This window comes from Oncorhynchus keta, unplaced genomic scaffold (assembly GCF_023373465.1).
Source record: "Oncorhynchus keta strain PuntledgeMale-10-30-2019 unplaced genomic scaffold, Oket_V2 Un_scaffold_3531_pilon_pilon, whole genome shotgun sequence".
Classification (NCBI taxonomy): Eukaryota; Metazoa; Chordata; class Actinopteri; order Salmoniformes; family Salmonidae; genus Oncorhynchus; species Oncorhynchus keta.
In genome coordinates this window covers 2,291,459-2,304,122 of record NW_026290920.1, presented here as the reverse complement: position 1 = coordinate 2,304,122, position 12,664 = coordinate 2,291,459, and the positions used below count along the sequence as shown (strand labels likewise).

Here is a 12,664-nt window from a genome sequence, read left to right as displayed (position 1 = left end):
CTAAGGCATGCTCAGTCTGTTGCTGTGTAGCCCTGTACAGAAGACTGCTAAGGCATGCTCAGTCTGTTGCTGTGTAGCCCTGTACAGAAGACTGCTAAGGCATGCTCAGTCTGTTGCTGTGTAGCCCTGTACAGAAGACTGCTAAGGCATGCTCAGTCTGTTGCTGTGTAGCCCTGTACAGAAGACTGCTAAGGCATGCTCAGTCTGTTGCTGTGTAGCCCTGTACAGAAGACTGCTAAGGCATGCTTGCTTTAGCCCCGTCTGCCTCTCTCTGTCTATGTGTGCTGGCTTCTGGCCACTCACTAGTGGAATGTAATTTAAGAGCAGCCTAATGTTTTGTTGCAGCCATAATGTAACAATTAGCACAAGTGTCTGTGTGGTGCTGTTAGGCGCAAACACTCACTCTCTTTCTCTCTGTCTCTCTGTGTTTGGAGGTGTGAACAACACACCACAACCACATCTTGTTCTGCAGAGTGTGTATGTGTGTTGTGTTCTGACCTTTAAATCTAGGTGACAGGTATTTAATGGAATCTTGATTATATTAACTTCTTTCAGGTGAATATAGAACTAAAAACAGAGGTCCTTCAAGCTTCTCGGCAGATTTAATACCGTCTTTGTTATCGACTCACATGGCCTTGCTTGGTGTTTTTCTATCTCCTCCTTGTTTGTGTGATAGAGAATGAACTCTCCAATAGACGTCTTTAACACAATATGTCCCACCTGATCCAAGACTGGTTTGTACAGTAACATCATTGTATCATTACCACAGTTCTTTGTGATGAACATCATTTTTTTGGCCTGAATATTGTTTATTGTATTTAAGTTAATATTGCTAATTTTAATATTCAAATGTATGTTGTACCCAGAATTCAGCATGTTGCTGTCACTGGTACAGTGTTCTGTTGAACATGAGCCGTTTTTGTTTTAAAATATGTTATTAACACATAGTTGTTACTAGCATAATTATACGACAAATGTATTAGATCAACTTGTAAAGTGACACAGTTAAGTGCTACCACATTTACATAGAAATTACAGTGGCACGTCCTTTCATTTACCTGTTTTGGTAACAGTTTTGTACCTGTCATATCTGATGTAAATCGAGGAAAATAACTTAATAATAGGACTCACTCAGGACACAAAAGCTCTGAGAATCCTTTGGCTGTTAGACATGTTTGCCACACTAGAATAATGGGTTATTCATTAAAAACATCACTGCTCTAAATGATATTGAAGCCACGACATAGAAGCATATACTATTTTTGATTCCAGGGGACAGTTTTAATACTCGCCACTGCATCCTGTATCAAAAGGTTGCTGGTCCTCATTAAAGTCCCATAGAGCACGTCATTACTCTCTTTTTGTTTAGAAAGCTTTCCTGCACAAGCTTCCAACTTACCTAACTTTATTGTTAAAGTATAAAAACACCAGATACAGGTTTGGTTGACGCTTGAGGTTCCTCGGGTCTCCACCGAACTAGGTAAATCCGCTTTTAGTTTTAAAGCACCTCATTGCTGGAACCAACTACCAAATATATTACAATTGGATGTTCTGGTGCCGCTCAAGCAATTGAAAATATTGATTGGGGACCTTCATACTGTGGAATGTAACTGTTTTTCTTGAATATTTGTGTTGTGGTGTATTTTAATTACTTATTTTACATTGTATCTGATTTTGATTTGATTGTGTCTTATGAATTGTAAATGCAGGACACTGGTCTCAATGGTGACTCCCTGTTTAAATAAAGGTAAAATAAATCATAAAAAATATCAAATGAATGTGATTGAATAAAATTGCTGAATACTGTCCAACTACCAGGTAGACACAGGTAGATGCTTCCAGTCTACAGAATAAGATGTTTGGATGTGCATTAATAAGGCATGTAGGCAAACAGACATAGTTTCTAAACAGAGTTCATATCTAATCATTACAAAACAAGGCCAACCAAGTTACTCTCCATGGTATTTGAAAATGCCTTTTATTTCCTTGACATGTTCAGTGGAACCATTGAAAACAGATTTCTGGCTCTGTGTTAGTGAGCTGGCTGTTGACTTATCTCTCTCTGAACTGGCTCCACCTCACCCTCTGAACTGAGTGGGATGATAATGTGACTCTCTCTCTCTCTGTTTCTCTCTTCCTCTCTCTGTGTCTCTTTCTGTGTCTCTATTTATCACTCTTTCTCCCTCTGTGTCTCTTTCTCTCTCTCTCTTTTTCTCTCTCTCTCTCTCTCTCTCTCCCTGTGTGTCTCTCTGTTTCTCTGTCTCTTCCTTCTTTGTCTCTCATACTCTATTTTTCTCCCTCTCTTCCCTTGGTTCCCATTCTCCTTAAATCTCTCTCTTTCTTTCTCGCTCTCTCTCTCTCTGGGTGTGAGTGTGTGTCTCAGTGCTGTAGGGCCCCGGGGCAGAACAGAGCAGGGCTGGGCTCCTCTGAGCTGGGCTGCTGTGTGTGTGTGCGTTCAGCGGCTGCAGCCTGCCAGCCCAGTCAGCTTCATTAGCTTCATGATGGTCCGTCAGCGAGGGGCTTCTGCTGCAGCCTGCACCCCCTCCAGCCAGTCCCAGGGCGTGATCCGCCCCTCTGCGCCCCAGCCTTCCCCCCCTCCTACAGCCCCCTTGAGCCCCTCTCCACCCCAGCCCTGCGCTGCCACCGAGAGGCTTGTGAGGATTTGTCAGCCAGATGTGACAAGATTGTCAAGAGGCAGGCGAAAGAGAGAGGAGAGATATGATATTAATCAGAGCGTAGCTGGGAGCTAAACTCTCTCCGACACAGTGTACTAACATGTTCCTCTCATTTACTATACACTCCCTCGCTCCTTCTCTCTCTCTCTCTCTCGCCGCCGCTACTCTCCCACAGCTATCTCTCTCTCAATGTCTCTCTCTCCTCTCCTCTAACGGGTGGCTAGAACTGCTGGGGAGACAGTAATAAAAGTTGTGGCTTTTCTTTTTCTTCATCTGTGATTTGTGTTTTTTATGTAGACGAGACTAACCTACTTTTCATGGAGATTCAGGTAACTTTTTGTTTTCAGGTGTTGTGTTGAAACTGGCAGTGTGTGTGTGCTTGCATTTGTGTGTGTGTGTGTGTGTGTGTGTGTGTGTGTTTGCTCTGTGATTGACTGCTGAATTAGGAGGAATAATGAGTTTTTCACGCTGTCTTTGGTCTCCATTGACTCCTAATAGGCTAAAGCATAGCCTGTCACTACTTGCACAAGCAGAGCCTTAGCTTCTCATGCTTTGCTCTCACATTTCACTCTTAGGACAGGAGTTCAAACTCTCACTTTTCATCTTTGAACCTATTTTTAAAGCAGAATCCTGTAAAAAAGAAGTTTTATTTCAGTCTACAATGGGGCTATTGGATTTCAAACCAAGTGAGTTGTGTGTCAGAAAGGCTGGTGAACATGTCTAGGAGATGTCCTTTAACTGGGTGGGTGACTTTCACAGTTTTTTTTAAATAGGGTCATTCCTTTAAAAACACTCCACGGAAGTACTACTGCTACTTTTATTTTAGAGGGGATGACGTACGTGTTCAAGTTCACACTGGGTCGTGTTACATATATAACAGCTTTATATCAGTCTGTTTTAAGTAGCTCAACACTTGTAATCAATTAGCTTAGCGTTATAACTGCCACACAGCCGTACATGTGTTTCAGTGGCGTATGATTTATGAATGTGGCCATGTTCTGTGCATGTGTAACACACACTCACACACACTGACATGTTCAGAAGCAGGAAGTCCTCTGTCTGTGAACCATTAGCTACTGGTTTATATCTCCTCGTTTTATCTCCTGGTTTTTGACCACTTGTTTTCATGCTGCAGATAGTTTTTTTTTACACAGCGACATCCTAGACTGCTGTATTCCTAAATCCTATTTCCTGTAGCTGCTCCGTGCTAGTCTGTGTGTTTTATTAGAGGAATACTGCAGGACTTTCTTAGTTCCTGGTACTACCAGGCTGCTCTGTATTTTGGCTGCAGTTTTGGCCTGGAATGAAGATATAAGGAAAATATGTGTGTCAGTGTTTGTTACAGATGGTTTCACTGTGCTATATCTTGGGTTTTTATAGATGTTTTTGCACTGTATAAATAAATGTGATAGATTTGAACAATGTTTCTAGCTTATCTGAATAAATGTCTTTCAAATGAAAAGTGCGTCTTGATGCAGAGAGGTGATGTGGTTGATCCATTTTCTATGGTGTCATGTGTTAAATTATATGAAGACATTTGAACAGAAACATCACACAAGTTTTGCTTAATTGTTTTGCCTAACACTCTCTGCATTTCTATTACCGAACACATATAGATTGTTTAATGTTAACTTGTAACTTTAAAAACAATTCTGCACATTTCAGATTTAAAAAATGTATAATCCTACATACTGTAGGTCTACAATGGGCATTAGGTCTGTGTACATTATCACTTTTGAAATGAGAGAGGGAGAGAGAGATCCTCCATAAATATACTACATACACATACTGAGTGTACAAAACATTAGGAACACTGCTCTTTCCATGACATAGACTGACCATGTGAAAGCTACAGTATGATCCCTTATTGATGTCGCTTCAATCAGTGTAGATGAAGGGAAGGAGACAGGCTAAAGAAGTGCCTTTGAACAGGGTATGGTAGTAGGTGCCAGGCGCACCGGTTTGAGTGTGTCTAGAACTACAACGCTGCTGGATATTTCACGCTCAACAGTTTCTCGTGTGTATCACCAATGGTCCACTACACAAAGGAATTGAGGCTGTTTTGAGGGCAAAAGGTGGTGCAACTCAATATTAGGAAAGTTCCCAATGTTCCTAATGTTTAGTACACTCAGTTCCTTGCCAGCCAGTTGAATTTCTTATCCCATTCCATTCCAGTCTCTACCATCTTGGCACAGGCACAGCTAGTTTCACATTGTGTGGCAATCTGCACCAATCCTCTCCTAATTGATTTGCTTTCCACTAAATGATTCCAACATGGCCCAGTCAATACACACTGTCACACCCCACAGCTGTTCCCTTCCCTCCTGTCTTGCTCTGAACCACTGACTGCTGTTGACTCTATAAACCAAACCAGTGTGGATATTATGGACATATGGCAGGATTTATTTTACGAGCCGGAGAGGAACAATTTAAATGTTTCTGTCAAGGATGTTATGGCTGTGACGCAGAAGTGACTGGAGACCATTTCTGAGTCCCTAGATTGTGCACCATTATTGAACAGGGCAAAGTGCACTACATTAGAAATAGACCCTGAACTCCCAGACACTGAATATAGTGAATAACTGACCTACTGGATGATTTAACACTGGCCTGCATGGGTCTGAATATAGTGAATAACTGACCTACTGGATGATTTAACACTCTGGCCTGCATGGGTCTGTATATAGTGAATAACTGACCTACTGGATGATTTAACACTCTGGCCTGCATGGGTCTGAATATAGTGAATAACTGACCTACTGGATGATTTAACACTCTGGCCTGCATGGGTCTGAATATAGTGAATAACTGACATACTGGATGATTTAACACTCTGGCCTGCATGGGTCTGAATATAGTGAATAACTGACATACTGGATGATTTAACACTCTGGCCTGCATGGGTCTGAATATAGTGAATAACTGGCCTGCACTGACCTACTGGATGATTTAACACTCTGGCCTGCACACTCTGGCCTGCATGGGTCTGAATATAGTGAATAACTGACCTACTGGATGATTTAACACTCTGGCCTGCATGGGTCTGAATATAGTGAATAACTGACCTACTGGATGATTTAACACTCTGGCCTGCATGGGTCTGAATATAGTGAATAACTGACATACTGGATGATTTAACACTCTGGCCTGCATGGGTCTGAATATAGTGAATAACTGACATACTGGATGATTTAACACTCTGGCCTGCATGGGTCTGAATATAGTGAATAACTGACATACTGGATGATTTAACACTCTGGCCTGCATGGGTCTGAATATAGTGAATAACTGACCTACTGGATGATTTAACACTCTGGCCTGCATGGGTCTGAATATAGTGAATAACTGACCTACTGGCCTGCATGATTTAACACTCTGGCCTGGCCTGCATGGGTCTGAATATAGTGAATAACTGACCTACTGGATGATTTAACACTCTGGCCTGCATGGGTCTGAATATAGTGAATAACTGACCTACTGGATGATTTAACACTCTGGCCTGCATGGGTCTGAATATAGTGAATAACTGACCTACTGGATGATTTAACACTCTGGCCTGCATGGGTCTGAATATAGTGAATAACTGACCTACTGGATGATTTAACACTCTGGCCTGCATGGGTCTGAATATAGTGAATAACTGACCTACTGGATGATTTAACACTCTGGCCTGCATGGGTCTGAATATAGTGAATAACTGACCTACTGGATGATTTAACACTCTGGCCTGCATGGGTCTGAATATAGTGAATAACTGACCTACTGGATGATTTAACACTCTGGCCTGCATGGGTCTGAATATAGTGAATAACTGACCTACTGGATGATTTAACACTCTGGCCTGCATGGGTCTGAATATAGTGAATAACTGACCTACTGGATGATTTAACACTCTGGCCTGCATGGGTCTGAATATAGTGAATAACTGACCTACTGGATGATTTAACACTCTGGCCTGCATGGGTCTGAATATAGTGAATAACTGACCTACTGGATGATTTAACACTCTGGCCTGCATGGGTCTGAATATAGTGAATAACTGACATACTGGATGATTTAACACTCTGGCCTGCATGGGTCTGAATATAGTGAATAACTGATGATTTAACACTACTGGTGAATGATTTAACACTCTGGCCTGCATGGGTCTGAATATAGTGAATAACTGACATACTGGATGATTTAACACTCTGGCCTGCATGGGTCTGAATATAGTGAATAACTGACATACTGGATGATTTAACACTCTGGCCTGCATGGGTCTGAATATAGTGAATAACTGACCTACTGGATGATTTAACACTCTGGCCTGCATGGGTCTGAATATAGTGAATAACTGACCTACTGGATGATTTAACACTCTGGCCTGCATGGGTCTGAATGAATAACTGAATATGATTTAACACTCTGGCCTGCATGAATAACTGACCTACTGGATGATTTAACACTCTGGCCTGCATGGGTCTGAATATAGTGAATAACTGACATACTGGATGATTTAACACTCTGGCCTGCATGTGGGTCTGAATATAGTGAATAACTGACCTACTGGATGATTTAACACTCTGGCCTGCATGGGTCTGAATATAGTGAATAACTGACCTACTGGATGATTTAACACTCTGGCCTGCATGGGTCTGAATATAGTGAATAACTGACCTACTGGATGATTTAACACTCTGGCCTGCATGGGTCTGAATATAGTGAATAACTGAATAACACTGACCTACTGGTGAATGATTTAAACACTCTGGCCTGCATGGGTCTGAATATAGTGAATAACTGACCTACTGGATGATTTAACACTCTGGCCTGCATGGGTCTGAATATAGTGAATAACTGACCTACTGGATGATTTAACACTCTGGCCTGCATGGGTCTGAATATAGTGAATAACTGACATACTGGATGATTTAACACTCTGGCCTGCATGGGTCTGATGATATAGTGAATAACTGACCTGGACTGGATGATTTAACACTCTGGCCTGCCTGCATGGGTCTGAATATAGTGAATAACTGACCTACTGGATGATTTAACACTCTGGCCTGCATGGGTCTGAATATAGTGAATAACTGACCTACTGGATGATTTAACACTCTGGCCTGCATGGGTCTGTATATAGTGAATAACTGACATACTGGATGATTTAACACTCTGGCCTGCATGGGTCTGTATATAGTGAATAACTGACCTACTGGATGATTTAACACTCTGGCCTGCATGGGTCTGAATATAGTGAATAACTGACCTACTGGATGATTTAACACTCTGGCCTGCATGGGTCTGAATATAGTGAATAACTGACCTACTGGATGATTTAACACTCTGGCCTGCATGGGTCTGAATATAGTGAATAACTGACCTACTGGATGATTTAACACTCTGGCCTGCATGGGTCTGAATATAGTGAATAACTGACCTACTGGATGATTTAACACTCTGGCCTGCATGGGTCTGAATATAGTGAATAACTGACCTACTGGATGATTTAACACTCTGGCCTGCATGGGTCTGAATATAGTGAATAACTGACCTACTGGATGATTTAACACTCTGGCCTGCATGGGTCTGAATATAGTGAATAACTGACATACTGGATGATTTAACACTCTGGCCTGCATGGGTCTGTATATAGTGAATAACTGACCTACTGGATGATATAACACTCTGGCCTGCATGGGTCTGAATATAGTGAATAACTGACCTACTGGATGATTTAACACTCTGGCCTGCATGGGTCTGAATATAGTGAATAACTGACCTACTGGATGATTTAACACTCTGGCCTGCATGGGTGTTTAGAGGAAGTTTTGTTTTATTTGCCCTGAATCACTGTCAATGAAACATGATGAAATGAAACCTCCATTAAACCTCTATGAAGTGTACAACATGTTGGCAGACTTGATCCGCACACTAAGAAACCGTTTGCGTGAGCAAAATAACTTACATTTTTTAATAGAATAGCAACTCCAGCTCCAATAATGTCCTATTCCATCTGATTAAATAGTTCTTGTAAGTTTGCCCACACAAAGTATTTCATGGCTTGATGATTTATGATATGTTCTCTGTGATTCTGCTCAACCATATCCTCCCCTCTGTGGGTTTGAGTCAGTGTGTGGAGAGGTATTTTCCACACAAACACACACACACACACACACACACACACACACACACACACACACACACACACCGACAGACCCATGTTATCACCCAGGTTTGGGGTGTCATGGTATGCTGCTGCTGCTTTCTCAGCCTCACCCGTTTCTCACCCTACTCTCACCCTTCCTGACTCTCAGATAAGCAGATTTTAATTGAGAGAGAGCAATAATATGACATTTGAAATGTCTCTTATTTTGGAACTTGTTAGTAATATTTACTGTTCACTTTTCATTGTTTATTTCACTTTTGTTTATCCATTTCCCTTGCTTTAGCAATATAAACATATGTTTCCAATGCCAATAAAGCCTCTTGAATTAGACATACAGAGAGAGAAAACATGTCACCCCCACACATAATACCCCATAATGACAAAGCAAAAACAAGTTTATAGACATTTTTGCTAATTTACACACTACCCCTGACGAGTGGCCCATACCATTCTTCCCTGCAGATCCTCTATAGCTCTGTCAGGTTGGATGGGAAGCGTTGCCACACAGCTATGTTCAGATCTCTCCAGAGATGTTTAATCAGGTTCAAGTCCGGGCTCTGGCTGGGCCACTCAAGGACATTCAGAGACTTGTTCCCGACGCCTATCACATGCCTTTTACTGAGGAGTGGTTTCTGTCTGGCAACTCTACCATAAAGGCCTGATTGGTGGAGTGCTGCAGAGATGGTTGTCTTTCTGGAAGGTTCTCCCATCTCCACAGAGGAACTCTAGAGCGCTGTCAGGGTGACCATCAGGTTCTTGGTCACCTCCCTGACAAAGGCCCTTTTCCCCCGATTATTCGGTTTGGCTGGGCGGCCAGCTCTAGGAAGAGTCTTGGTGGTTCCAAACATCTTCCATTTAAGAATAGTAGAGGCACCTGTGTTCAATGCTGCAGAAATGTTTTGGTGCCCTTCCCCAGATCTGTGCCTCGACACAATCCTGTCTCGGAGCTCTACGGACAATTCCTTCCACCTCATGGCTTAGTTTTTGCTCTGACATGCACTGTCAACTGTAGGACCTTTATATAGACAGGTGTGTGCCTTTCTAAATCATGTCCAATCAATTAAATTTACCACAGGTGGAAAATGTTGTAGAAACATCTCTAGGATGATCAGTGGAAACAGGATGCACCTGAGCTGAATTTTGAGTCTGTTAGCAAAGGGCCTGAATACTTATGTAAATAATCTATTTCTGTTTTTAATTTTTATTACATTTGCTACATTTTCTAAAAGCTTTTTTCACTTTGTCATTGTGGGGTATTGTGTGTAGATTGCTGAGGAATTAAAAAAAAAAAAAAGGTTTTTAGGTTAAGGCTGTAACGTAACAAAATGTGGAAAAGGTCAAGGGGTCTGAATAATTTCCAAAGGCACTGAAGTTGCTGGTTTGGCCAATAAAGACAGACATTTGCATAGTTTTGTTTTGTTTACGAATGTGGAGAGAAATACAAAATCTCCACTTGGGGGAGAGAAAAGGAGCCAACCCCACGTAGAACGAGAGATTAAAAATGAGAGAGAAAAAAAGAGGGAGAAAGACAAAAGCACCTAGAGAAAGGGGAGAGGGGGAGGGATAGAGACTCTGAGACATTTCCCATCCTATGGCCCAGTAGATCCAGGTGCTGAGTGACAGCATTAACACCAGCGTGAAGACCGACAGGAGATGAGGAGAGTTTCCATTCCACTTTCTGGTGCTCTTCCTTCCTTTCTGCATTCGGCAATGATTCTGTGAAGACTAATAGTGTGGTCTATAGGGTAGCAACATTCCGGTTACCATTCTCTATATTTTTGGACGTACATTTTCGCTTAAGGTATTTCTGAAAATCAAGTAGACACTGTAGGGTTGCAAAATTCAGGGAAAATTCCTAAGTTCTCCAGAATTACAAGTTGGAATATTATTTGAATTGCTAGGGAATACGCACGAAATCCTCCAATCAAGATATCTGGGATTCTTGGGAATTTGGGGAAAGTTACCAGAATTCAGCAATCCTGCACAGTGTTTTGATTGTCAGAAATATTGTGTAAGGAAAATATTCCATCCCAAGTTGTAGAGACTGGTGTTAATGGTAGTTCATGGAGATTTCTCATTAAAGTGTTAATTGGTGTTATCCTGACATTGTGAACTGTGGAAGATGAATGATCCATTTGTGAATAAAAACATGCTCCCAATTCCTGTCTGAATCAAGGTCATCATAAATGCATGACTAAATAAAAGCCTCTGTGATCATGACATTGACCAAGTATTCAGAAATCAAACTGAATAACCAATAAATCATGACACTTTGACTGTGACTATATCACCCTTGATCTAACAACTCATTAACTCTACCAGAGTCCGTCTGTCCGTCTGTTATTCCGTTCGGTCATGGTCACGGCAGCAGACTTAGCCAGCCCAGCGCTGGTCTGTCTGGCCGTTCGGTCATGGTCACAGCAGCAGACTTAGCCAGTCTAGCGCTGGTCTGTCTGGCCGTTTGGTCGTGGTCACAGCAGCAGACTTAGTCAGCCCAGCGCTGGTCTTTCTGGCCGTCCGGTCATGGTCACGGCAGCAGACTTAGCCAGCCCAGCGCTGGTCTGTCTGGCCGTTCGGTCATGGTCACGGCAGCAGACTTAGCCAGCCCAGCGGTGGTCTGTCTGGCCGTTCGGTCATGGTCACGGCAGCAGACTTAGCCAGCCCAGCGGTGGTCTGTCTGGCCGTTCGGTCATGGTCACGGCAGCAGACTTAGCCAGCCCAGCGCTGGTCTGTCTGGCCGTTCGGTCATGGTCACGGCAGCAGACTTAGCCAGTCTAGCGCTGGTCTGTCTGGCCGTTCGGTCATGGTCACGGCAGCAGACTTAGCCAGTCTAGCGCTGGTCTGTCTGGCCGTTCGGTCATGGTCACAGCAGCAGACTTAGCCAGCCCAGCGCTGGTCTGTCTGGCCGTTCGGTCATGGTCACAGCAGCAGACTTAGCCAGCCCAGCGGTGGTCTGTGAAAGTGACAGTTCTTTTTCTTAATCTCAGGGACTAATGAAGAAATGAATAGCTAATTAAGACAAATGAACGACAGGGAGGACTACGCGGAGCAATGCCTGCTGCGTGTGCGCACTTTGATTGTCCAGAGGAACAGATTGAGTTGTACACTAGAGGAAACATCAAAGGGGTGTGTTGGTGTGAGTGTGTGTGTGTGTGTGTGTGTGTGTGTGTGTGTGTGTGTGTGTGTGTGCATTTCTGTCTGTGCAGTTGTCTGTCTTTGTGTGTGTGCAGGCGTGCCTTCTTTCGTTTGTGTGTGTGCGAGCACATAAGAGTGTGTGTGTGTGATGGGATTAGTGTAATTGGGCCGTGTTGGTTGGGCCCTGTAATGATGGGATTATGGTGGTCGGAGGTGACCAAGAGGTTCTTCCACGTCACCTCAGTCCCACAGGAGAAGATCAGCTAAAGATGAGACGGAGGAGAGGGAGACGGAGGAGAGGGAGACTGGGAGGAGAGGGAGACTGGGAGGAGAGGGAGACTGGGAGGAGAGGGAGACTGGGAGGAGAGGGAGACTGGGAGGAGAGGGAGACTGGGAGGAGAGGGAGACTGGGAGGAGAGGGAGACTGGGAGGAGAGGGAGACTGGGAGGAGAGGGAGACTGGGAGGAGAGGGAGACTGGGGAGGAGAGGGAGACTGGGAGGAGAGGGAGACTGGGAGGAGAGGGAGACTGGGAGGAGAGGGAGACTGGGAGGAGAGGGAGACTGGGAGGAGAGGGAGACTGGGAGGAGAGGGAGACTGGGAGGAGAGGGAGACTGGGAGGAGAGGGAGACTGGGAGGAGAGGGAGACTGGGAGGAGAGGGAGACTGGGAGGAGAGGGAGACTGGGAGGAGAGGGAGACTGGGA

At 43.6% G+C, this 12,664-nt stretch overlaps 1 protein-coding gene across 1 annotated transcript; it reads right to left on the bottom strand.

Moving 5' to 3' along the window:
- Nucleotides 1–4,958: 4,958 nt before the first annotated feature.
- LOC127928711 (uncharacterized) lies at nt 4,959–10,552 on the bottom strand. Its single transcript, XM_052515965.1, has 3 exons — nt 7,699–10,552; nt 5,617–6,025; nt 4,959–5,033 (listed from the first exon to the last, which is right to left on the bottom strand). The coding sequence occupies exons 1-3, from the start codon at nt 8,268–8,270 to the stop codon at nt 4,959–4,961; spliced, it is 1,056 nt and encodes a 351-aa protein (XP_052371925.1). The 5' UTR covers nt 8,271–10,552.
- Between the last annotated feature and the right edge of the window lie 2,112 nt (nt 10,553–12,664).

Excerpts from the sequence above, each read along its gene's own strand:
- LOC127928711 (XM_052515965.1), bottom strand. The coding sequence starts at position 8,270 with ATGTCAGTTATTCACTATATTCAGACCCATGCAGGCCAGAGTGTTAAA. Across the intron at positions 6,026-7,698 it reads AGTGTTAAATCATCCAGTAG|GTCAGTTATTCACTATATTC; the intron begins GTCAGTTATTCA and ends GCAGGCCAGTAG. Across the intron at positions 5,034-5,616 it reads CCAGAGTGTTAAATCATCCA|AGTCAACAGCAGTCAGTGGT; the intron begins GTAGGTCAGTGC and ends TTTGGTTTATAG.